This window comes from Ambystoma mexicanum, chromosome 8 (genome assembly GCF_040938575.1).
Source record: "Ambystoma mexicanum isolate Mex_15411 chromosome 8, UKY_AmexF1_1, whole genome shotgun sequence".
In the NCBI taxonomy this organism is placed as follows: Eukaryota; Metazoa; Chordata; class Amphibia; order Caudata; family Ambystomatidae; genus Ambystoma; species Ambystoma mexicanum.
In genome coordinates, this window is record NC_090929.1 from 228,615,754 (window position 1) to 228,643,237 (window position 27,484).

General features: G+C 49.0%; 1 protein-coding gene across 5 annotated transcripts in view; it reads right to left on the bottom strand.

Moving 5' to 3' along the window:
• The window catches only part of RABGAP1 (RAB GTPase activating protein 1), a 3,038,993-nt gene that overhangs the window by 562,408 nt on the left and 2,449,101 nt on the right, over positions 1-27,484 (bottom strand). For all 5 annotated transcript variants that reach the window (XM_069609645.1, XM_069609642.1, XM_069609641.1 and 2 more), the window contains one exon: positions 12,419-12,511. In XM_069609645.1, coding sequence (XP_069465746.1) covers positions 12,419-12,511 — 93 coding nt within the window. The remainder of the gene's footprint in view (positions 1-12,418; positions 12,512-27,484) is intronic.

The following is a 27,484-nucleotide window of genomic DNA, read 5'->3' on the forward strand; positions in this document are numbered from 1 at the left end:
CTAAACCAATCACTGTCCTGGGGTCATATTGCCCCCATCCAATGACAGTCCTCTTGCTAAGCCCCTCCCCTGGCAGCCATCTTCAGATTTGGAACATAAAGTGGCAGTATGTTCAAGAAGAGCCGCAGAGGAGCAGGAGGGAGGGTTTGCATGTTAATCCATGCCAGACCCATGCTGGAGAACAATAGTTACAGGTAAGTAACAAACCCACAGCATGGGGTCTGGCATGGATTCACATGCTCATGAATAACAAAAACATTACACAACCACGGGAGGTGGCAAGGCTCAACAGAAGCAATTAACTCTTACCTCTGGAACATGCTTACCTCAAGCAAACAGGTTGCGTAGCACTGCTTGGCGACTCTTGACTCCTCCTTCGAATCCCAGTCGACGCAGTAGAACTTTGTGAATGTGTACAAGGACTTCCACGTAGCAGCCCTCCAGATGTCCAGCAGGTGCACACCAGACAGGTACATCGTCGTTGCAGCAATCGCTCTGGTGGAGTGGGCTCTCGGATGGCCGTGCAGTGGTCGGTTTGCCAACCAATGACAGTGCGTGATGCAGCCAGATAGCCACCTTGAAATGGAAGCCTTGGATAAGGCCTTCCCATGGTTCACAGGACCAAAGTTCACAACAAGCTGTGAAGTCTTCCTAAAACTCTTTGTGCATGTCACGCTGACCTTCAGGGCCTGAGCAAAATCCAGCGAGTGCATGGCACTTTCCGCTCGTTGAGGTGGAATTCCGACCGAACCTTCGGCATGAAAGATGGGTGCGCACACAGTACCACCACCCTTGATTCGTGGAAAGTCGGGTACGGTTGCTTGCAGGATAGGGCCTGAATCTCACCTACATGTCTGGCAGAGGTGATGGCCATCCTTAGAGGGGTAATCTTCTACGACCTATGTTAGGCAGAATCATATGCAGTACACTTAGGGAACACAACATACAATTAAGACTATAAGTGAATAAGGGGCGTGGCTACGAGAGCCATGTAGGAGGACGCGTTCCAGCGGAGCTCCCGAGATCCTGAACAGATCCGGGCAAATCAGTGCAGTACGACTGCTTATTGAATACCGACGATATGCATGCCAGCGTGTGAAGGTGCTACCCGAAGTACCGTGAACTTTTGGAGGTCATAGCAGCTACGACGGCTAAGATCGGAAAAGAAAAGTCGAGAGACGCTGAGAACAAAGGGCGATGCAAAATGGCCGACATAGGCCCGAGGCGGGATTGAAAAGAGTTGCGGGAAGACCTAACCAGGACAGCGTGTAGTGCGCCCACTCATAATTCGGTAGACCTGCACATCCTCAGAACCATGTCCAGTAAGGCAGTGCGACCTAAGGCGAAACAGCCCACGCTGGACGACTTCACCAAAACGTCCCCAGGCCCGGACGCCACGAAGAATAAGGATGCACCGGCCGTGGGTGGCGCGACGACTTCGAGCTCTAACCAAGAAATCCTGGCAGCGATTGCGGACCTGAGAGCGGCCTGGGAGTCGAAATTAGAACTGGCTGTCTCTGAATTAAAAACGGCATTGGACCTCAAAGTTGGGGAGGTCCAGGAGGACGTCAATCTACTGAGACAAGACGTTAGGGTTCTGGCGGAGCGCACAGAGTCCCTGGAAAAAGAAGTTGGCCCGAATACGGCGGACTGTGCCACCCACAAGGCAAAACTGCACGCCCTAATCCAAAGGGTGGGCAACTTGGAAAATAGAGTGGAGGAGGCGGAAGGACGGGCCCGTCGCAACAATATCCGCATTGTGGGCCTACCGGAAGGGACGGAGGGCCGTGACCCTACGGACTTTGTTGAGACCATGTTGCTGCAAGAGATACCCAGAGGGGCCTTATCCCAAGGCTTCGCAGTGGAGAGAGCACATAGAGCCCTAACGAGGAGGCCGCCTCCCGGAAACCCGCCCAGACCCATCATTGCCAAAATTCTTAACTATCGTGATCGGGAAAGAATATTAGAACATTTTCGAAAAGGAGGCACGATCAAGAGAGGAGCAGCAAACATCACTGCGTATCCGGATTACACCCTAGCTGTGCAGCGGAGCCGCATGAACTTTGGGACTGTGAAACGGAGGCTGAGGGAGGCAGGTTACAAATATATGTTGTTTTATCCTGCAAAACTGAAGGTCATACAGGCGCATAAAACTTTATTTTTCGAGACCCCAGAGGACGCCATGGAGTGGCTCGACGCACAGGGGTGCCCTCAAGAATCGGCGGACCGGCCCCAAAAGGACTCGGAGGAGCTGCGGAAGACGTAAAATGGCATGGACCCTGAGACTTGATTATAGTCGGTTCGGAACCTTCGATATGGAAGGTCAGTTGGTTGTACTGTTTGTCACAAACATTGAGATTATCATTGAACGGGAGCCCCATGGAGCGATACTCTCTCCCCACAATAGCTTAGGTTAGGTGGCCATTAGGGCAACCTCACCCTACTGGGCTCCGTGCACGGACCGGTGTTTGCGGAACCAGATGTGGGGGTGCCTGAGCTCTTTTGTTGAAGCTGGGCAACAGTTGGGGTGTGTGGTGTTGTGGGGAGGGTGGGAGAGGGAGGGGAAAGGGAGTTGGAGTTTGGTTGTGTGTGTGGTTAGTTTGGGAATGAGCTTATTCGCGGAGTGGCTGCAGTGGGACGCCTTCTGTGTCACGAGCACCGCTGGAGGTTCCCGTAAGTGGGGTGGGAAGACACATAGCTGCCATGGGTGACCTCAAGATTGCCACCTGGAACGTCCGAGGCCTCAATAGTTACCTGAAAAGAAATAAAGTCATGTTGTATCTTAAACGACAGAAGATCGACATTGCCCTACTACAAGAAACGCACCTGGCCCAACATAAATTAGACCTTGTAAAGAAAAAATGGGGTGGTACAGTGGTGGGCTCCCCGTACTCGGCCTATGCCAGAGGTGTGCTGATCTGGGTGGCCCCGCATGTCCCACTCAGAATTGTACGAGAGGAGGTAGACACGGAGGGTAGGCTGGTAATACTGAGGGTACTGATTGAGAACAGAGGACTGAGTATTATTAATACATATGCCCCCAATCAGAATACTGCTGTATACTTCAGGACTCTATGTACACGCCTGGGCCCGTGCGCAGGGGAACCGATTATCTGGGGGGGGGACTTTAACTGTGTTCTTGACCCCAAGATAGATAGGTCCGACAGTAAAGTAGACAGGCCCACCCCAGCGGCCAGGGCTCTACGGGTACTATTAGACGACTATGGACTAGAAGATGTCTGGAGATTGAAACACCTCACGGCCTTGCAGTACTCTCATTATTCGGCCCCTCAACAGTTGCACACGAGACTAGATTACTTCTTTGCTACGCCAGAAGTGGTGATAACAACTACACAGGTTGAATACAGAGCGAGGGTCCTGTCGGACCATTCGCCCTTGGTGATGGCCTGGCAATATGGCGGCGCCAGAGGGCGGATTCCAACATGGCGCCTTCGGGCGGAGGCGCTCAGAGACCCGGTCTTTAGAGAAGATATTAGAGAGACGATTACAAGGTATTTTGAGGAGAACACGGGCAGTGTGGATTCAGCTGGTACACTTTGGGAGGCCTTCAAGGTGGTAGTGAGGGGCGACGCTATTTCTAAATCAAAGGGCCTTCAGGGGGGGGGTTTTAGCGGAGCTGGAGGAAGTGGAGAAAGAATTGGAGCGTGAATGTACCAGAGGGGGAGGGGACACAGACCTAGTACTCGAATTACAACAACGATGCTCAGAGCTTTGGGAGCGGCTTTGTGACCTCAATTACAGGAAATACGTGGAGAGGCAACATGCAGGAGGTGACAAAACTGGTCGCCTACTGGCATGGCTTTATAAGAGGGAAACCCCCAGGGCCCCGGTCATGATGATAGAAAGGGAAGACGGAGAGGAGGCTCACACTCAGGAAGAGGTTAATGCTGCTTTCTTAGATTATTACAAAGCGCTGTATGAGGACAAAGGGGAAGACAATCTGGATAAAACCAGGGACACACTGGAAGATATAGAACTGCCCAGGATTAGCGCAGAGGAAAGGGAGGAGTTAGATGGCCCCATTACGCTAGATGAACTGGAAGAGGTGGTGAAACGGCTGCCTACTTGCAAGACCCCGGGCACTGATGGACTCCCGAGTGAGTTCTACAAAACGTATAGCGCAGAGATACTCCCCCCTATGCTGGAAATGTATAACGAATCATTCGAGGGAGGCCGATTGCCAGACACGCTCAGAGAAGCGCTGATCGTACCACTACCCAAGCCTAACAAGCCGAGACAACATTGTGGATCGTATAGACCGCTGTCGATGTTGAACCAAGATAGTAAGATCCTGACAGCGGTCTTGGCGGACAGGCTGCGCAGGGTCATCGGCAGACTGATACACTCGGATCAGACAGGTTATGTCCCTGGCAGGAATATAACTCATAATCACAGGCGGCTCCACCGAGTGATAGAAGAAGGGAACAGAAGAGATGAGGAAATGGCAGTGATCTCCCTAGACGCAGTTAAGGCGTTTGATTCGGTGAGGTGGCCGTGGCTGTTTGCGGTCCTGAGGGAATATGGGTTTGGGCCAGGCTATATCAGATGGGCGAGACTACTGTATAGCCAGCCGACGGCTAGAGTGCGTACGGGATCAGTGATATCCGATAAGTGGCACCTAAGTAGGGGTACTAGGCAGGGATGTCCATGGTCCCCGATGTTATACATATTGGCCTTGGAACCCTTAGCGGTATATCTTAGACAGCAATATGACCTGGTGGGCATCGAGGTGGGAGGAAAGAGCCATTTGATATCCTTATATGCCGATGACTTGCTGCTATACCTAAAGTATCCGGAAGAGAACCTCCAGTATATTTTGGAGGTCATGCAGAAGTATGCCGAATTGTCCGGCATAGCGGTTAATCCCGGCAAGTCGAGCATGTTCCCCCTAGGGTATTATTCGAGGGTCCCCACGGAACGCTTACTGGTATTGCCCGTGCCTTGGGCAGCCGAGTCCTTCCGATACCTCGGAATAGACATATATCACACTGTGGGAAACGAACATCTGCATAACACCCAGGTTGCTGTGGATAAAATCCGTGCGTCTATGCGATTTTGGGAAAAGCTGCCGCTAGCGATGATAGGGCGAGGGGCGTTGCTTAAAATGGTTGTTTTGCCTAGACTGCTGCATTTCTTCAACAACATACCATACTTAATAGCTAGGAAGTTCTTTACCAAACTCGACAGTATGTGCAGGGACTTCTTATGGCACGGCACTCGCAACCGAGTGGCGCTGTGGAAGCTACAAAACTTCTACGATAAAGGAGGGATTAAATTACCACATTTTGAGGCCTACTATGTAGCGAGCCAATTGCAATATGTTACACAGTGGCTCTCTGATGAGGAATCTCCCGAGTCCAGGTTGGTTGGGACAGATTGCACCCCGTTTTATTTGAAGGAGATCATCTGGGTCCCTAGACAAGACTTAAATCTTCGCCCTGGTATGCTTTTACTTGGGTGGAAAATGTGGCGTAGAGCATGCCAGCTACTGGAAAGCCCGGATCCGTGTTCGCCGCAGGTGCCACTGGTTGCCTTGACTGCGGGGGATGGTCAACTTAGAAAAACGATTAGAATGTACTGGGAATCGGTTGGGTTGGCCACGTTAGGAGATATATGGCAAGATGGGGCCATCAAGGATTTTGCAGACCTAGAAGAAGAGTCTGGGTTACATGGGGGCCAATACGTTACATACCTCAGGTTGGTACGGATTATCCGAAAATCTTGGCCTGAGACAGTGTTAGCGGAGGATCCGGACGCCCTGATTGATACAATATATGACATATCAGAAGGCGGACACGAGATCTCCAGATTGTATGAGGTGGTGATGTCCCGAGTGGGGAAGGACTTGACAGACTTGAGACTAGAATGGGAAATGGAGGTGGGGGTTCAGATGACTGATGGGATGTGGGAACGGGCTCTGGGATATCATAAAAAAGTGTCCAGAAATGCTAGATTACAGCAAATCCAACTATACATCACACACAGAGCGTATATGACCCCCAAGAGAATAGCTAAGTTTGCGAACTCGGGCAGGCAGGCATGCCCGAAATGTAACGAGGAGGACGCGGACATGACGCATATGTTCTGGTCCTGCCCAGTAATCGAAGTCTTCTGGAGAGAAGTGTCACAGAAGTTGGCTGACAAAGGGGTCCCGATAAGCATTGACACGACCTGGGCTTGCCTTCTAGGGGGGTTCCCCAGACCGAAGAACACCAGACACCTGGGGAAACTGAGAGACCTAGCGTATATACTCGCTAAGAGGAGGATAGCTATGAACTGGAAGCAATGCTACAAACCTAGGATAGAGATGTGGTGGAGGGATCTCCAGAAATGGGCGGAAGCCGAAACCATGGTCTGGCAAGAGGCATGCAGTAAATGCGGGGAGGAGGATGTGGGCAACCTAGTAGCCTGGAGGTCATTGGTCACTGGTCTGTTTGGGGTACGAGGAGAACCTACTGCATCGGAGGAGGAAGTCACCCGGCCACACCAGGTCGATACAGAACTACCCTGTGGATGAGCTCTTGGGGGGGGGAGAGGGGGAGTGTAGTGTTGTGTTTTGTTAAGTGTTTATTGTCTTACTGTATATAATGTCACAAGTTTGTTTATACTGTTTTCACTTAAAACAAAATAAAAATATATTTAAAAAAAAAAAAGACTATAAGTGAATAAGTGATAGTACAATTTCACCTTTGGTACAAGCCTGTACTACACAGTAAAGTGGTAGCGATGGCTGAGCAGCCAGACTTCTCTCAAGAGCAAATGAGCAGTAATAGGGATTACACAAAGGACTCCAATTACTGTGACTCAAGCAAACACCGACTCAAGGCTTCTGGTTAAAAAAATATAAGTACATTTATTTTTAAACCATCTGTTCGTAAAACACTTCACTTATATTAAATAGAACCACACTAGGATTTGACAGACCGGTGTTTCGAAAAACAGACGGTACCGTGGGTTAATACGCAATCACTTTTTGACAGTAATGACAGTTCGGTCTTACGAAAATAAAGCGCACCCGCGAGAAGAAATACACCCGAAGTCAAACACACTTAGCACATAGAATTAAAACAAGGGAATAGTGGATAAAAATCATAGGCAATACTTTTGTCAAGGCAATAGAATCAGAAGACGTTTTCTAAGAGGCAGATGAAAGTCAATAGGCCTGTGCCAGTGTCAAATGGGGCAGGGGCTCTGTTGTCGAGGATCACACGGTTAGAATAGTAAGATTAAAGACTGCCAGGAGTACTGGATATTGTCAAAGGGAAGCAAAAGTTATAAGACGGAAAGAAGAAAGGACAAGCCTTCGGAAAGGAAAAGGGTTCACCCCGATTCCTCAAGGTCGGATTGAGAGAACGACCAAATGGACACAGTACCTTATTCGGATGAAGAAAGCTGGTGCTACGGCAGTTGTTCCTGCAGACTCACGGTTCGGAAGCTTCAGTCGTGGGGACAAGGAGGACGATGTCTGGAGCGACCTGCACTACCCAGGGATGAAGCCAGCAGCAGCAAAGCAACGATGGATAAAAGGTGCGCTCCTTAAAAACAGGAGAGGGCTCTTGTGATGGCTAACCGGACCACTACAGCTCAGTACAGCGATTTCAACCCAGAAGAGGATTCTCTGGCTTTAGAAGGTGAGCTGGTTGATCCCACCAGGCTCAAGGGGAGAAGACTCCGGACTGGATCTTCTCTGTCGTTGAAGGGTAGATAGCTCAGGACTGCAGCAGGGCTTCACCGAGATCCAGGAGTTGCAGCAGCCGTCTTCTTTTCCGGTTCTTGTAGTTCCAGTGGCGACTGACTTCCAGCCCAAGAGTCCTGCCTTTTATGCCAAAATCCCCATTCACACAGCATGACTGTCAATCACACAGCAGGGGGGTTGTCCAGCCCGGACAACCAACTCAGCCAATCGACACAAAGTGCAACTTGGGTCTCCAAGGAGACCCTGTGCAGGGGGTTACTAAACTCCTCCCTCACATTCAGCCCACCTAGACACCCAGATGCCAAAGGACGGCGAACAAGGAAACCAAGCCTGGTTTGGCGCAAAAAGCTAACAACAAGAAAGACCTTTCCAACCACGAAATGGTGAAAAACCACGCTAGGACCCACGATAAAACGATGTGGGGTAGCAGGTTTTATGTTCACGTCTGTCACCACAGCCAAAACACTAACACAGGAATCTGTGTAAAAATGATAGTTACCACTGCCACCAGCCATGTCGAGTCGGGAAGGGGGACACAAAGTGCCCTTTGAGTTACAGAAGGACAGGGGAAAGATATTCCCCTCCAGTACTCCATTGTAAGATGGTTTGTACTAGATCTGTATTTACAAAAAGGACTAGTAAAGCCAATGGGGACTTTAGATGTTTCTGGGGGACAGTAGTCATCCCCAGAAATGGAGTTCATAAGGGAAGTCTAAAACACATCCCTGTGTCACTGCACTAAAGGTGCTGTGCGACACACAAGTAAAAAGATGATGCCTAGGGAGTTGGTGACACTCCATAGCCCATGAGTACAAAAAGTACAACATATACAAAAAATACACTGTAAGAGTGGGGAAAAAGGCTCACACTCTTAGCAGGTGGAAAAAATAAACCCCAGAATTGCAGCAAAGCTGCTGAGGGACTCACCAGGTATGGGAAATTAGCCATAAATGAGAATTCTCCCCAACAACCTGCACCACGTAGCAAAACGCTTCCACTTATGGCGGTAGCACTTTAATGTCCACTACGCCCTGACCTTGCATCACCTTGCATTGACACATCTGAGTGCGTTGATGACTCATAGCAGGAGAGGCAATGGAGGGAACGCATATGGAAACAGTCCTTCCCACGGGAAGGAGAAAGCGTTCCCCCAAACTCCTAGGCTGGTAGAACCTGCTGCCGAACTTCTGGCATTTGGAGTTTGCCGCCATCGCAAACAGATCGATCTCGGGTATGTCACATTTGGCAAACAGGCGGTCCCACCTGATCCTGCCGAAGCTCCGACTCGTGGCAGGAGCGGAGTTCTCGGCTGAGGGAGTCTGCAAAGGTGTTCTCGACTCCTGCTAGGTGAAGATGGACGAGGAACATCCCCTGTCCGACGGCCCAGTGCCATAAGTCCTGGGCCTCCTTGGAGAATGCCAGGGATGAGTACTCCCCTGCTTCCTGATGTAGAACATGGTGGTGGTGAATGTACTTTTTAACGCAAATTGCAGAAGTGATCCTGATGACGAGAAACTAAATGAGTACTAGATTGAATAGAACTTTTATGCTTGAAACTACAGGTACCAAGAGGCATTGGGAGAGGAGCTAAAAGTAAAAAGGGAATGAAAGTCGAAGTGGTCCTACAGAGGTATTTGACAAAGTTTCTCACATTGGAAAGTCTACGTCAGGAAAGAAAGTATAAAGAATGTAGGTTGAGAGGTCTCAGCACAACAGAGGGAGAGCTACCATAATTGTAATGTGAACCTTGATATAGGGAACTTTGTTGAACTGTGAAACCAGAAGAAACCGAGTTGTGTTTGAGCTGTAGAACAAGGAACATTCATTTGGAAGGCTAAGTAAGCCTTGATCCACATTAATAACTGTACCCTTGCAACCAGAGCCAAAGCGTGTCAACCCAGCCAGAGTGTGCCCCCTTACCCAGTGATATGTAAACGTGGGGAATAGAAGTTGCTCAGCTATTTTTTTTAACACTATTTTTCCTTTTTACATACATATCCCTTTTCACAGTTATTCTATAAGTGTAAGCATACGCATTGGGTTTTTTAGTATAGGGCATCTTAATTTCGACTAAAAGACTGACTAGGACTGGGTTTTCTTTATTTTGATGGTAGAGACTACTCCAATCTTAGTATTAGGGCAAGTTAGGAGTTTTCCAACCCCACAAAATAAAGGTTTTGAAAACGTATTTCTTTTGTGTCAATCTCTGTTTGTGATACCATGCCTCCCCTACATCGCTCACTCCACATCTACTCCTGGGCCAACCAAAAGTAAATTAATTCTGACTGATACATGTTTCAAAACATACTGGCCAAAGAAAAAACATGTAAGAATGGAAATGTTCTCACTGCACATGAGCTAACTAGCAAGCACCTCACCTTCATCACATGATTAGAATAGGCCAATAAAGTTAGAAAATGTATGCAAGCACCTAAATTGTTGATGACACCAGCCAATGAACAGTGAAGAAGTTTGAAACATTTCTTGTCTTTTCCCTTCCGTAACTGCTTTATAACCAGCCATTTTCACTAATCGAATCTGAATGTGTGTTAGATGTTTCCCTGCCTTGGCAGTTATATTAAATGTGTTTTTCTCATATCTCGTGCATCACTGTTTTTTTGCTCTTTGGATTGATTTTTATTGATACAAAAGGGACTTGCCTTTACAGTGAGGAGCCAGGAATGAGATGCAGACACAGAGAACGCAAACATTTGGCCACAAACTTTTATTGAAACAATAAGGGGTCGAACAATGCCTCACTATCCCTATTCAAGGAGGTGTTTCCCTGTCTAAAACAAAACTAAGGGTCTGTCCAATGTCAAGACGTCCAAGGCAAAACGTCCTGTGCCCAAAGTACTATCCTGGCCCTCACACTCTATAAACTAACTCTAAGGTGGAAAGGGAAATATCTTTGGCTTTGAAAAGTGTACAGATTTTCCAAAAGAAAAGTGAACTTTCCTTGGGTTTCTTTTTGTCAGCAAAACACCTTGTATGTAAAACAACTTGGCTGTTAGTCTTAATTTTGGTAGGATATATGGCATACTCTACTGCCAGGTTTCGTCTCCTTTTTAGTATGTTTTCAATAGTCTTTGGCTATACCCGATGTATCCTTATCAGGACTCCCTCATGTAATTTGCTTTACACTTCGTCTAACTTGAATCTGCCTGATGTACTCTCCTGCCAGGTCTTTTTCATGTACTTCACTCAATATTCTTGTAACTTGTATCTGCCTGGCATATTCTCCTGGCAGGACCTTCTCATATGTTTCACTGGGCACACTTGCAAACTTGAGAATGTTTTGCATTCATCCCGTTATATTCCTTTAGGAAACATTGACTCTCCCATTCTCACTCAAACTTCATTTATTTTGATTTGCCTTCTCTAGGGCTTCCAACAAGCTCCGGTGTCCCAGCTTCCTCCAAGTGGACTCTGTGGCGTGTCGGTTCTCCTGCGGTAACTAAGCATGCAGTGGCTCTTCGGCGTCCAGTTCCTTCTTCCCAGGTTTGCCGCCTTTGCTTTGCGGCCTCCACGTTCCTCGCGGCTCCCACGTGCCTGCTCTGGGTTCCTCAGTGCTCCAGCTGCATGGAGGCTGCTTCTCTGTGCCTGCGTATGCTAAGCAGTCTTCCCTTCTCTCCCTGCAGTCTGCTTCCCTCAGCCTCCTCCATGAGCCAGTTGGCTCCATGGATGTTTCGACAGCACAGGGTTCTCTCGGTCACTACCGAGAGGATGAGATTCTCCCAGCCAGAGTCTCCCTTCCGTAAGCTGTCTCTGCAGTTGAAATGTCCCGGCATCAAGTATGTGCTTGCAACCACTAGAGTCCAGCTTGTGCTTCTGTCCTCTGTTGATCTTCATTACTCTGCTCAGCTTCCTCATTACGATACTTTTACATCCAGGAAAAGATCAGTCAGTTCTTGATGACTTGTATAGAGAGTATGGGAAGGTATTCTCAGTAGATTTTAAGGGGGGAGGGGGGGTTAAAGGGAGACATGACAATATGCCATTAAGACATGGGGAATGGAGGAGGGTATCCCTAGAAGGAAGAGGGGATACCATGTCTAATATGATGATGTTGTGTCACTCACTGATGGTTGCCTCCCCCTATTGATCCTCCCTTATATATATAGCCACCCCCAGGATCAGGATCAAGTAGCGGCGCCATTCCCTTGCCACATGGGGAGAGGTTACCGCTGGGAAAGGAGTGATGACACCATCAGATTCATCACAGTACATATTCACTAGTTCTTGATGCACCAGTGGAGCTGGAGAATAACATGAGACCTACTGACTTAGTCGAGTAGCATTTCTCGAGTCCCTATTTACAGCAGGAGATAATTTAAAGAATATGAAGTTAGCAAGGAAGTTTGTGCCCATAAGAAATGTGTCACTAATTAAACAATGTACTTTCAGCTTGTAAATAACGAACTGAAAAAAAACAATCTTTTCTACTAAACCCCATTCTTTAGTGCATATAGCTGCACTGTGGGTGACGTTGTGTTACAGGAAGTTAAATTATTTAGTTAGAACAAATAGGGCTTCAATGCAGTAATAGTATATCCTCCACTGGCTGTGGCTCGTGTGTGCCATTTTCTGTACTTTGAAACTCAAAAAATCGAATGAGAAAAGCAGGCATTATGTTTGAGAAAAGCATAAAAGCTTTACATTTCAGCTTTGCTTCACTTTTAATTACATCAAGAAACATACCTCAAACCTTTCTACTGGATCCTCCTGTTCAGCTTGCTGCTCCCTCATGGTATGGTATTCCTTTTCATATTTCTTCAACTTTTTTAGACCAATCTGATTAAAGAAACATCAGAACAATCATCGTATTTGAAACATACGCTGAAATTTACAAAATTAAAGAATGACACAAATTATTCTTTCAGAGATGCCAGACGTAGGCAGCAATTGTGCCTGAAAGCTGTTTCACCCAGTAGGAGGCTTCTCTTACACATTATTAATATTTGGCCTATGAGGTGCAAACACAACTTTGCGTTTAGACATTGTCACAGTCATTAAGCCAGGAAGCCATCCCATTTGAAAATATATTAATCATCACTCAAGAACTACACATTTGTGAATACTGTATGGAATTTTGGTCGACTGGCAAGCTTTATTCAGAATACTACAGCAATAAGTCTGTTCCAGGAAGGCTCATGCACCTGGTAACGGGCCGGTGTCCCAAGGTAAAAGGGTGGCGGGTTGTTTCTAGACAGGACAACCTACCTGGAAGGGCACTATGACTATTAGTACACTTGAGTGTGTGGTAGGTCAGAGGACAGACCAGGATTTGCCATTTCAAGAGCTGTTTTTTGTAAATAAGAAAATGCCTGGCTTTCCCTACTCTAAGGATTTCCCTGCCTAACGCAACTAAACTTGGGTGCTCGTTATCCGTTCTGAAGTCCAAAGTAAAAGTCTGTTCTATGTCCAAAACTAATGTTCACTAACCCTGTCACTTATCCTAAATAACTAAAGACCAGGAGAATGACTCCCATCTCCTCGGATTGCTTTCCAGCAAATACTTCACAGTACAGGATCTTCAAATAGCTTTTTCTTGCACCAATTTATTCAGTTGACTTGTTCTCATCCCTTTGCTTATTTCTCCTCTGCTTCTCAATTTCCTCTCTCTAGGTGATTGGCACCTGAATATTCTTTTACTCTGTTCCTCTCAATTGTAGTTGACAGTTTCTTTTTTTCTGACAGCAGTTTCACCAGGTGTGCACCTTCTCTTTTATCACTTATTACAAACTGCTGCTTTCTTTTATCCTCACTGGGATCTGTGTGATGTACACAGCGACCAGTCTCACTCCTTTTGTGATTTTTCAATTCACTGGGATGAGTAGTCCCTGAATAATTTTCACTTTATAAGATTTAACCATTCACTGGGACAACTAGGCTCAGTCCCTGAATGATTCTCATTCTTCTTAGGATACAACCATACAGTGGGACGCGTAGGCTGACTCCAATTGTTATATACATTTTTCTCACTATGACGAATAAGATTGTACCACTCGTTATGTGTGCCTTGTTGCTCGGGTTTCGCGCTCCCCCCATTACATGCAATGGAATGGGGCTGGTCAATGGGTCGGCACTCTCCTTCGGAGTCTCTCCGTGATTCGCCAGGATGGCTGTCGTGCTTGCTCCCTCTTCTTCCGACACGTTTCGGTCCTCTGCGTGTGGTTTCGGCATTGGAAGGGTTATCCACTCCTTTTCCTTCCCAACCACCACTTCTCTCTTGCAGTTCCCTCCTGAAACCTCCCTCGGGTAGGTAGGCTCTCACGGTTACTTGCTGTAGCTCAGGCACTTCCCAGCCATGGCTTCTCTTCAGCTTTTTTTTTTTTTAGCATCCCTCATGGGTCTATTAACCAACTGGCAAACTCCGCCAGGTCTGCCCTGTGAATAGTGCAACTCAGGCACTTCCTCCTTCCAGCGGCTTGTTTGCGTGGAAACTAGCACTCTCTCTGGGTCACCAGCTTCCCTTGTGCCTCTGGTTCGAAACTCCCGGGTCGCTCTGTCGCTTTTTTTTGTTGCTCCGCTCATTTTTATGATGCTGCTCTGGGGCTTCCCCAGTTTTCAGTGGCAGAATTATTTCTGTCGGGAGTTATACTCGTTATAACTCCTTTGAGTTTCTTCTTCCCAGTACCTAACAGGCACTTATTCTTTATCACTCCTGGGATTTTACCCATCTCAGTATTAGGCAAGTACTTATCTTCTGCACAGATATCACAATGGCAGATGTAAGAGGATTCTGTTTTTTGTCAACTGATATGGTCTTATCAGACTTCTGAGCGAGATGGAAAGGGAGTTCCTCATCGGAACGGGAGTCCTTGTCCCCGGGGATGGGGTTGGGCTGTGGGGGGTAACTGAATCCCACAATTTGTCATAGGTGCCAATTGATTCCCTCCACCACCTCAAGGAAACGGGTTCCATGTATACCACACATGCCCGTTTTTCTTGAATAAAAACTAACAAGATGACCTGCGACAGAAGTAGGAGAAGGATTGAACATTTTCTGTTTCTACCACCTATAGACACGGCAGGGAAGCAGAGGATGCCACCGGTGAACAGGCGAGTGAACAGGGGTAGCTGCAAGGTGTGTGATGCAAATGTGGCAAGTGGCGCAGGAGGGATAATATAACACAGCCGTATGCCAGCAGATTTAGCCTGCATTCATTCTGTGTCTCTTGATTAGTCAGCTTCACTTCCCTGGATGCTAATAGGGAGTTTTCACTCCCCAAATGCCAATCTCTTTCCTCCTCCATATACAGCACTGGTGTATGTGCTGGCAATCTTTAATAAATAAGATTCTGACAGCAAAGCTCTCACATTTACAAGAATTGGTTTAGAGAGCGAAAGAAAATATTGTTTGTACATTATGAACATGGATGGCCGAAACAAAGGTGCCAAGAAGGGAGGATTAGAGTAAAAGTCTCACCAAAGAACAACCATTCAGAAAAAAAGTCCAATAAAAGATGCTTATATGACATTCCCACATATGCATCTGATAACACAAATAATGGGAGGAGTACCGTCTGCAGTCGCTTGCAGATCATCCAGATGGAGTTTCCATTTCAAAAGTATCTTGTACCTGTTGAGTCATGTAGAACCTTTTATGTGCAAACACTTAGAAATAAACCTTACCAAAGGCCATTTCAAGACTGCAATCATACAGTAAAGAAAATCTTTCTATTTTTGAAACATTTTTAAAAGGCGAGACCCTTTCAAACCCCACCATAATATACTATATGTCGAAGGGATATCTCCATAGCAATAAAGTGATATGTGCTGCTCATCTCTCTTTGCTACTGCACTCCAACTCTTCCTACTCTTGTAATGAAGGTTAAATGGACATCTAATAACCACTACCAAAACAATTTTTGAAGATGACATATTGAGAGAAAACAACTGGAACCATCGATAACATTTTTATTTAATAGAATAACAATGCAATAACTACAGGTGGAGCACCAATTTGAGAACTTCAAGAGCCCAGAGGAAGAATATGAATAGAAAAACATGTGCTCACTTGCATAACTGAACAATTCACATAACCTCAAATGACTGAACACTCAATAGAAATAATGATGCCAAAAAAGAAAAATCAAGATCATCTGAAGAATCAATTAAAAATATAATAATCCATTATCAATAAAACCATGATTACAACATCTTAAATTCAGACTGGATGACTCAGTGCAGAGCTTCTTCCGTGCATTGGTGGCATGGATATCACCAAAGGCGATGTCTTGAACGGTAGCCTCTGCAGCTGCATGACCTGGGTGGTCTAGTGCAACGCCTGAACTTGATGTCTCAGGTCATGCTGTGGGGCTGTATAGTTGAATGCCAGTTGACTGGATAGACCATACACTGTTTCCTCCATCTCTCCTTCCAGTGCCAGTCTTGTCCTGGGTCTAAGCGGAGGAGGCGGATTCTTTTTTGTTGTTTTTTTAATACTTTATATTTTACATTTGTTAACATCTACAAACAACCCAACATGAGTCCGATCCCCTCCCACCCCCAAAAACCCCTCCGTCACAAGGAGTAAACAGTCCTAAAATGTGCTTTTGCATCACAGTCTCTAGCATATAGAGTACAAGATGTAGGCAACTCCAAACAATCCATATACATCACAGTCTCTAGCATATCGTGTGCAGGATAATGCTGTCAATGTTGTGGCTTTTTATCATTCTGCAATGGTGATTAGGTATTGAACATAAGGAGCCCAGACATTTGGGGGGCGCGGATGCAGGGGAGGGGTCCTGATGAACGCAGTTTCCTTATCATGGCAGTAAGCAACGTCTTGAAGCCATAATTGAGCAAAAGGGGGGGGGGCATCCTTTTCCCCCAAGCCATGGCCATTCTTCTGCGCGCTAGCACTAAGAGTAGACCCGCTAGACGCCTTGCTGTGGGTTGTAGGGACTTCGTGCATCCGAGCAGTGCTACAAGTGGATTGATTACTAGTGGTTCCCTGATAATCTTGGGCAGCACTTCCGACCAGAACTGACAAACCCTCTGGCACTCCCACGCCAGATGGAGGAAACCCGCTGGAGCGTAGCCACATCTAACACATTCATCCGGAGTGTTGTGTAGCCTGGCTGGGGTATGATACACCGGATGTACAAAGTTAAAATGGATAAGTTTATACCTGGAATTAAGAGAAACCTTCTGGGTCTCTCTCAGTAAGTAGGTCCAGTTCTCCCCCTCAATGGATTCCCCCGGGCTACTTCCCACCTCCTTTACGGAATCTCTATCCCCCCCCCCCCCGACTCATCCCTCATCAGGTCTCCATAGATCATTGAAATCAACCAGCCCTCTCCTTGTGACTGTATCACACCGTGTAATAAATGCCATCCCAGTGGTTGCACTGGTTGCACTGGAAATGAGGGGAAAAAGGTCTTGAGAGTGTGGCGGAGTCGAACATACAGGAAAATATCAAGGGCGGAGACAGCTCCCCTCTCTCTTGCTTGTTGGGCCGTGAGGAACACCCCATATACAAACAGGTCCTCCAGGGTCTCGATCCCTAGCTTGTCTGCCCATTGCAAATATACTCGCTCACTCGATATGGCTAGCCAGGGGGTGTTTTGCTGGTAGGAGAGGTGAGTATAGGTTGGAGAAGTTGCCTCTTTCGGCCATTTTCCTCCATATCACATATGTGATCAGTAGCACATTCAGCGTGTCCGGTGGGACACAGTTCTCCAATGAGCACTGCACGCAGCAAGCTTGGCACCATCAGGGCTCGTTACACCTGAACATGCGGCTAAATAAAGTGTGTAGCGTAGCAATGTCCCAGGAATTGTACCTGCGTAGCCCAATATTAACGTTCAAGATCAGGTCAAGCTAAGCCCCCTCTAGTCTTTGGCTGTACAAGTGTTGTATAGGCTACTCTAGCCGGTTTGCCAGCCCACAGTAGATCGAGGATCAATCCTCGCAGGCGCCAAAAGAAGGTGCCCGGTATCAGCAGGGGGACAGTAAGAAGAAGAGCTGCCACCAAATCCTTTGGAGGTAACTTGTGACTTGCCTCAGGAGGGCCGAAAGGACGGCCGTCGTTGATGGAGCATGCCCAAGGCACGGGCCGTCTCAGTGTCTGCCTTGATGGCCTGCAGTGATTCGTCCACGGCCTTGCCGAACAAGTTGTTCCCATCAAAGGGCATGTCCAGTACCCTCAACTGTACGTCGTGACGGAAATCGGTGGCCCTGAGCCAGCCACGCCGGCGAAGGCAAACGCTGTTGCCCATCTGGCAGAAGCCAGTGTCGGCGATGTCTGTGGCCACTGCGATAGCGTGGTCCGACGCCAACTCGCCTTCTTGCAAGATCTCAAGGGCTTCCTCCCTCTTGTCATCCGGGAAGAAGTCCAGAAGGGGGGTGATTTTAAACCACAGCTCCCTATCGTAGCGAGCCAGGATAGCGAGAGCGTTGGTCGCCTTAATGGTCATTGTCGCCACCAAGATGACCCGGCGTCCCATGATGTCCAGCTTCTTCCCCTCGCCGTCCGGCGGGAAAAGTGGGAGGTCGATGCCGTCGCCCCAGCAGATTTCTTCTTGGCCGCCACGCAGACCACCGAGTCCGGGGACAGCTGTGCCCTGAGGCACATAGGTGCAGAGTCTGGAACCTGGTACTTCTTCTCATACCGGTCTCTCTTTGCCGGGGCCTAGGCTGGGTTCTTCAGAAGGCCCAGCCCTTTGTCCCAGATGTCGTCCAACAGCGGGACCGAGAGCAGTCTTCCTTTTGGCCTCTCGTCGCTGATAAAGGAATCCCTCCTTCTTCTGCTCTTCGGGGCATAGCTGAAAAAGCTCTGAGGCCCTAGCGATCATGGCATGAAAGGAGCCAATTTAGTTTGGGGGAGAAGCCCGGGGTGGGGGCAACGGGAGATCAGTTCCGTCGTCGCCTCCATCGTCGGTCCCCATCTCTGTCTCGTCCCTCGGTGGAGAGGATGGAGGTGAAGGATGGAACGGCGTGGGTGGATGGATCCGCCTTCGCTTGGATGGAGGGCTCCCCGATGGTCCAGGCACCGCTGGATCGTCCGCCGGAGGCAAAGGCATCCTTGTCCTTATTTCTGTGCACAGCGTGTGCAAGGCTAGCAAGATGTCCTCTGACCTGTCCGTCAGTGGAGGCAGCGGTTGCGACGGGAGTGTCGGCAGTGGTGTAGTGTCCTCCGGCTCCATGTCGATCTGCCGTTCCTCACCATCTCCCTCGTCGCTGTCCACGTCTGCCTCGTCGGGGTCCTTCCCGTAGGATCTGACTTCGACGAACTGCTCATCAAGAACTGACTTGAGGCCCAAAAGCTCGTCCTCAGAAGAGATATCTGAGTCCGGTAGGACTATCGTGCCCCCCCCCCCCCTGTTCTCGCCCAGCGGCTTCACGGGGTTCTTATCGATGGCCGTGAAAAACGATTCCCTCTGGCCGGCCGGGCAGGGAAACTCTTGGATTGGGGGCCGTCTCCACTGGGGCCGCCTCAGCGGGCTTCGCCAGGGACGCTGCCACTCCATCAATCGAAGCCTTAGTCTGGTGAATCTAGGCCTTCACGACCGTAGGCGCGTCTGAGGCTGTTAGGCAGAATTCCGTGCAGTGCCCTTAGGGACCACTACACACAATTAAGACTACAGGTGGCAATACAAGTTTTACCTTTGGTACAAGCCTGACTCAAGGTTTCAGGTAAAAAATATAAGTACATTTATTTTGAAACCATTTGTTATAAACACAACACTTCTATTAAACTCAAATAAAAACCACACGTTAAATATACTACAACTAACCAATTAACTTTGTACAGTAAGTCTCAAGGCAAGTACCCTGTGTTGAATGCACCGGTGTTTTGAAAACGTTACCGCGAATGCAACTGCCATCACTTTTTGACAGTTCGGTCTACTAACTAAACGCGTATCCGTGACATGAAATGCTACCGGGGTAAAAACACACTAAGCACTTGAGATACCCAGAGGGAATTGGAGGCAAAAATCACAGGCAATATTTTGGTTATGCAGGCAGAATCAAGAAACACTTCAAGACAGGAGTTCAAAAGTCAAAGAGCCGGAGCGAGAGTCGAAGGACACCGGGGCCAGTTGCCGAGGATCACACAGTCAGATAGTTCGAGATTCAACATAGTCAAAAGTACTTCGATATTGTCAATGTTCGGAAGCAAAAGTTATAAGAAGGAGGGAAGACAAGGGCAAGCCTTGGAAATGAAGAAAAGGGATACACCCAGTTTCCTCAAGTAGAACACAGTACCTTGTTCCAATGATGCAGCTGGTGCCCTGGCAGTTGTTCCTAGTGGTTTCCCGCAGACCCACGATTCCTGGAGCTTCGTTGTGAAGGAGAACGTCTGAAGGGGTCTGCACCACACAGGGATGAAGCTGCAGCAGCGACGAGGAATAAAAGGTGCGCTCCTTAAAAACAGGAGAGGCTCTTCAGGTGGCTATCCTTACCACTACAGCTGTGTGCAGCGATTTCGACCAAGGAAGAGGATCCTCTAGCTGTGGAAGATGAGCTGATTATCCCCACCAAGCACAAGGGAAGAAGACTCTGGACTGGATCTTCTCTGAGTCGTCGAAGGCAAGATAGCTCAGGACTGCAGCAGGGCTTCACCGGGACGGGGTATTTGCAGCAGCCCTCATTCTCTCTGCTTCTCTTTGGTTCCTTGAATTTCCAGTGGCGACTCTCTGACTTCTAGCCCAAGAGACCTGCCTTTTATGCGCAAAACCCCCATTCACACAGCCTGGCTGTCAATCACTCAGCAGGGGGGTTGTCGAGCCTGGGCAACCACCTTGACCAATCGTGACAAAGTGCGACTTGGGTTTCCTAGGATACCCTGTGCAGGGGGGGACTACACCCCTCCCTCACATTCAGCCCACCTAGACACCCAGGCGCCTTGAGGAGGGCTTCTAGGTAGAAGCCCGCCAAAAGACAGCGAACAAAGAAGGCAAACCTGGTTTGCCACGCAAAACAAAACAAGAAGGAGTTTAAAAAAAAGAAATGGTGAATAAATCGCACCGGAGCCAAACGAAAAAGGATTTGGTCAAGCGGGTTTAAGTTCTAGGCTAACACAATAGCCTACAATGTTACAACGGTTATACAAGATAACCGCGGTAGAAATTTAGGGTAGATACCACTATCACCAGCCATGTCTAAATGTTAAAAGAGCGAAACAATGCTCTAGGAGATACAGATAAAAAGGGATATGAATTAATCATTTCCAGTACTCCATGGAAGATGGGGTGTACTGGATATGTGGTAGATTGACTAATTAAAGTTAATGGTAACTTTACCCTTTTCTGGGGGACAGTAGTCACCTCAGAAATTGAGTCGGTGGGAAGTCTAACGACAACCCTGTGCCACTGCACAGAAGGTGCGGTGTGACATACACAAAGAAGGGGGCTAAACAGGTGAAAACACATAGCAAAATACAAGTAATAGTGGTGAAAAGCTCACACTCTTACCCGAAGGAAAAAAAACAACTCCAGAGATCCAGCAAAGCTGCCGAGGGACTCACTAGGTAAGGGAAATTAGCCATGAAATGAGAATTCTCCCTAACAGAGGCCTTTACCGTGGGGCGAGGGCCACCGCCTCTCTCCCCCTTGGCTTTCTCTGTCAGAACCGACCAGGCCTTCTCCAGAAGCTTACCCGGGTTGTCCGACTATCTTTTCATCGTGCTTGATGGCATCGGCGACGCTGCGCCCGGCCTGGCAGCCGAGGAGCCCGTACCAACGGCGCTCCCGGTGCCAGCGGATTCGCAGTGCTTTGCCTTATGTTAGGCCCCCGTCGCCAGAGCGCCCTCACAGGTCATAGAAGACCACTCAGATTTCCTCTTGGGACAAGTACGTTGCCGGGGCTCACCTGCCGCCGGGCTCTTCGTCTCCAGCCAGTCAGCGAGTCGCTTGTGACTGTCCTTCATGGTCCGGGAGGACATGTTCTTGCAGAATGCACAGGCCTCCTCATCATGCGATTTATCTGCGTGCAGGCAGTAGAGGCACCGGGAGTGTCCATCCTCCTTAAAGACGTTCTGTAGTCAACATCCTGGGCAGATCCTAAACAGAGGCGTTGAATCTCCTTTGTCTTCGGCCAAGACCACAAGGGGTAGGCCTCCAAGATCTTCTGGAATCCTCCAATAAGTGAAATTCGATGAAAATTCGCCCTTGAGGGGCATAGAGATTTCCGAAACGAGTCCCCGTTAATCGGAAGATGAATCAGTGGAGCTTGAGGCTCAATTTGACCGAAAAATAAGAGTAAACTCTTTTGAACAATGCAATACCTAGTAAAAGCTCCAGTGCTAAGCACGAGGACTCCCAACACTTGAATGTGGAGTAAAAATCTGAAGATGGCTGCCTGAGGAGGGGCTTAGGTAGAGGGCAGTCATTGGCTGGGGGCAGTATGACCCAGAGACCAGTGATTGGTTATTAGGAGAAAGACGAAACTGAAACTGATTTTTCTTTTACCAAGTATTCCCAGCCTCACGACGGGGAATATTCATGTGAATCCATGCCAGACCCCATGCTGGAGAATGAGAGGACTGGCGGTAAGAAAATGATCCGCCCCGCTGAAGCCTTTCGACGACCAGCCAGATATCCCTCCTGAGGCTTCTAAAGGACGGACGATACTGCTGCAGCGTGCCCAGGACATGGGCCGTCTCTGCGTCAGTCTTGATAGCCTGCAACGATCAATCAATGACTTTCCCAAAGTGATTGACTGTTGAAAGTCATGTCCAGGACCCTTGTCTGAACTTCCCGCCGAAAGTTGGCGGCTTTCAAAAAGCAACGACGATGGAGGCATACACCGTTCCCCATCTGTCGGAACCCTGTGTCTGTGATGTCCAGGGCCATGGTGATGGCATGGTCCGATGCTACCTCGCCCTCTTGGAGGATATTTAGCGCCTCAACCCATTTGTCATCGGGGAGGAATTCCAGCAGCGGGCCATCTTATACGACAGCTCCCTGTCATATCTTGTCAGGATCGCAAGCACATTCGCTGCCTTGACTGTCGTCGCTGCGGAGTAGATAACCTTTCTACCAACAGCGTCCAACTTCTTCCACTCGCTGTCCGGAGGAACAGAGGATGAGGGATTTGAGGATTTCTTCCTCGCCACCGCCAACACCACAGAGTCTGGCGAGGGCTGTGACCGCAGGTACTTGAGTGCAGACTCGGGCACCCGGTACTACTTCTCCGCCCTGTCTCTTTTCACCGGGGCTGAGACAGGGTTCCTAATCAGCGCCAGGCCCTAATCCCAAACATCGTCCAGAAGGGGCACCGCCAGAATGGTCATCCTCATGGCCTCCCGGCGTTGATAAAGGAAACCTTCCTTCTTGGTCTCTTCTGGCATCAGTTGGAAGAGCTCAGATGCGTGGGCGACCATGGCGTGGAATGATCCCAGTTCATCCGGGGGAGAAGCCATGGGCGGTGGGGAAATGCTGCCGTCATCATCTGTGTACGTCGTCGGCATGTCCGTAGGGCATGTGCAGTGGTTGATGAGGCGGCGTAGGGTGGTGCTTCCTCTTCTTCGCCGGTGGATGCCTGGGGCCACATGGGCCAGCACCGGGGGTGCCGTTGGCATCCTCTTTGGAATCTCTAACACCAGCGTGAGGCGAGTTGAGAGGATGCCCAACGATACGTCCCTGGAAGCTGTCAGAGGGGGCATAGGCTTGCTGGGCCCAGCGCCCACGTCAGCATTCCCACTGTCGTCATTCCCCTCAGGGTTTCCGCTGTCGCCGTACTCCTCAGCATTGCTGCCGTCATCGTCGTCGTTCCCCACGTCCTCTGGGACGGTGTGAACGGAACACCAGGTCCTCTTCGTCCGAAGAAGAAATATCTGAGCCCTGGAGTATGGAAGCAGCGGCCTCCGAGCCGCCCCTACCCCCCTTTCCCCGCCCCTTTTTTCATCCTGGGGATGGCCTCGGGCTCAGGGCTGGCATCCTCTTCTCCTGCATTTTCTACACCGGTGTGGCCGAAGCCTCCCACATGGGAGGGAGGGCCACTCTGGGCACCGTCTGGGACACCTGGACCGGATCAGCCCCTTTTGCATTCTTGAGGGCGGCAGCCACCACCTCGATCGCGAGGATGACTTACCCTGGACAGTGAAGACAAGGGCTCTCAGCTCGTCGCGGGACCCGCTCGCGGTGACCCCGACAGAAACTGACTTGTGGTGCTTGGCCTTGTCTTGGGCCCCCACAGATGGAGCGCCCTCAAAGGACTAGAAGCCCACCCCTCAGACCCGCCGGTCCTGGGTAAGGCATGCCCATGTTTGCCACATGGGTAGAGGCCTTGCCGTTGAGCCACGCTGCCAATCTCCTTTGCATATCCTTGATGGTGCGCTTGGTGAAACCAAGGCAGATCTCACAATCTGTTTCCTTGTGATCCAAGTGGAGACAGTAGAGGCACTGGGATGGTTTGTCCTCCACAAACACATTCCCGAATCCGCAGCTGGAGCAGAGCTTGAAGAGGGAACCTCTGTCCTTTTGCTCCGACATGGTCTGGTGTGCGGTGTAGGCCCGATTGCCTTCTGGAATCTTCGATGAAACAATCGCCGATTCTTGCCCTTGAGGGGTGCTGAAAGACGCTGACAATGGATCCCTGTTTGCCGGTCAAAGAAACGCAGAGCACACAGGCTCTATTTGACAAAAATAGGAACTTTTTTACGAAAATGTAGAAAAGCTCTGAGCAAAACACGAGGCCTCCCAACAGTTGAACGTGAAGTAAAAATCTGAAGGTGGCTGCCAGAGGAGGGGCCCAGGGAGAGGGCAGTCATTGGCTGGGGACAGTATGACGCAGAGCTCAGTGATTGGTTTATAGGAGAAGAACAAGTTACTTCTTACCTTGTAACGTTCTTTCGATGGGATGTTCCTCCGACGTATTCCTTATCTTTGATAATTCGTCTCCAGCTTGCTGGCCTCGGAATTTTTTTCTCTGTAGAGGGCGCTGCGGGTCGATGTCCGCCGAGTCGATGTCCCTCGACAGCCACCGTATCGGCGCCGACATCACCATACCCATAAATAGCCACGCGCGGTGACCGTTGCTCAGTTCCGTTTTGTAGCATAAGATAAGTCATGCCCGAGTTGGTTATTGACCTTGAAGGAGCGTAAGCTGCAACCACAAGGGAAGTATTACTGCGGGGATGGATGGGAGGGGCGATAAGGAATACGTCGAGGGAACATCCCATCGAAAGAACGTTACAAGGTAAGAAGTAACTTGTTCTTCGAAGGGATTGTGTCCTCCAATGTATTCCTTATCTTTGATAGACTCCCATAGCAGTGGCATGTAATTGGAGATGGGAGTAATAATGTCATGTATCCCTTTTAGGAATGAACCGAATGTAATACGGCCTTGCCAAATCTGGTCTCTTGACTAGTGGAGGAATCCAGGTTGTAAAATCTTGTGAATGCATGTGCGGACGACCATGTGGCAGCCGCACATATGTCTCGGACCGGTACCCCTCTTTGGAGGGCCGAAGAGGCTGAGATACCCCTGGTTGAATGAGCCCTAAGATTCTGGGGTGGCTCTTTCCCTGCCAGTTTGTAACATTCCAGAATGGCCAAAATATTCCACCTGGAAATGGTCTGTTTTGTTATGGGTAGCCCCAACTTGTGACCTGAGTATCCTACAAACAGTTGGTCTGCTTGCCTAATCCTAGCCGGTGTGCTGATGTAAAATCTTAGAGCTCGCCTTGGGTCCAGCCTATGTAGCCTTTCTTCCTCTTTCCCCGGATGGGGAGGAGGGTAGAACGAAGGTAAGGTCATTTTCTGAGTGATGTGAAATTCAGAAACCACCTTTGGGAGGAAATTAGGCTTCACCTGTAGGACAACTTTGTCCTTATGGAAAATTGTATGGGGGGTTTACAAGATAGAGCTTGTAATTTGCTCACCCTCCTAGCAGATGTTAGTGCTACTAATAGAACAGTTTTAAGAGTGAGAAATCTCAGCGAACAAGAGTGGAGTGGTTCGAAGGGAGTACCCATTAGGAAATTTAAGACTAAATTTAAGTCCCATAAGGGAACTTGGAATGGTCTTGGAGGATAAACATTAGTTAATCCCTTGAGAAATTGTATTACTAGGGGTAGTTTGAAATACGATGGTTACTCCGCAGTGCGCTTGAAGATTGATAGCGCAGCGAGATAGCCCTTTACAGTGCCAACTTGAAGGCCTGAGTTTGCCAAGTAGAGTAGAAACGATAACACCATTGGTGTACCACATGAAAAAGGGTCGATATTCTCTTCTCTACACCAGCTGCAAAATTTGTTCCAACGGCAGCGGTATAAAGACTTTGTTGCTGGCCTTCTGGCCAAAAGCAACACCTCCATGAAGTCATCAGGGAGGTCCCAATCCTTGTACCTCAACCTTTCAGAAGCCAAGCGTGAAGGTTGAGGGTTCTTATGTCTGGATGGAGAACCTGACCTCCCTTCTGCGAGAGAAGATTCTCTTTGAGTGGAGACGGATTGGAGGGCAGATGGACATATCCAGAAGGTCCGGTTACCACAATCTCCTGGCCCAGTCCGGGGCAAATAGAATCATGGTTTTCCGGAATCTTCTCAACCTCCTGATAATTTGAGGAATAACAGGGACTGGTGGGAACGCGTAAAGGAGTGGGAACTCCCAGTCCACTACGAACGCGTCCCCTAGAGCTCCTCTCGGGGGAAATTCCCTTGAACAGAACAGATCGCACTTCCTGTTGGTGCTGGTGGCGAACAGATCCACCTGAGGGGTTCCCCAAAGGGGGAAGATCTCTTGAAGGACTTCCTGAGCTAGCTCCCACTCGTGGGAGACTGTGGTCTGCCTGCTCAGAGCGTCCGCTGTCAAGTTCTTCTCTCCGGCTAGGTGGACTGCCGATGGAGATATTCCTTCCTGAATTGCCCAAAACCAGAGCTGCATTGCCTCTCTCCACAGTGGAAGTGACCCTACGCCTCCTCTTTTGTTGAGGTAGTGCAATCGCCACCGTGTTGTCCGTCATTATCAGGACATTTCTCCCCTGTACCGATGGCAGGAAAGCTTTCAGCGCTAGTCTGATCGCTCTCAGCTCTAATAGGTTGATGTGTAGTCTGGACTCCGATGGAGACCAACGACCGCTGATGGTCAAGTCGTTGGCATGGGCTCCCCACCCCGTGAGTGAGGCGTCTGTGACTACAGTTATCTCCGGCCATGTTTGCCAAAACAGTTCTCCTTTCAAGATGTTCTCTGGATAGGCCCACCATTGAAGGTCATGGGCTACCTTGTCCGGAATCCGGAGGAGATCTGTCATTCTTCCCGAGTATTGTGACCACTGGGTTCTTAGTGCCCACTGGAGAGATCTCATTCTCAGGCGAGCCTCTGGCACAAGGAAGATGCAGGATGCCATGAGGCCTAGCAATCTCAAAAAGTCGAAGGCTGGGAGATGTTGGGCATTTTGAAACTTGTTGACCATCTGCAGAATATCTCGAGCCCTCACCTCTGGTGGCGAGGCTTTTCCCAGGGAAGTGTCCAGGACCGCTCCGGTGAACTGGGGTCTCTGTGATGGTATCATCTGTGACTTCTTAAAATTGAGGGAGAAGCCCAGTTTGTGAAGGAAGTGGCAGACATAATCTAGATGGATCTGAGCTTGTTCCGAAGATATGGCTCTGATCAGCCAATCGTCCAGGTAGTGGTAGACGTGGATCCCTTCCTTCCTTAGACTTGCAGCCACTACCGACATTAGCTTGGTGAAGACCCTGGGGCGGAGGTCAGCCCAAAAGGCAGAACTCGAAATTGATAATGAGAGCCGCCAATTGGGAACCTCAGGTATCTCCTGTGTTTGAGATGGATTGGCACATGGAAATAA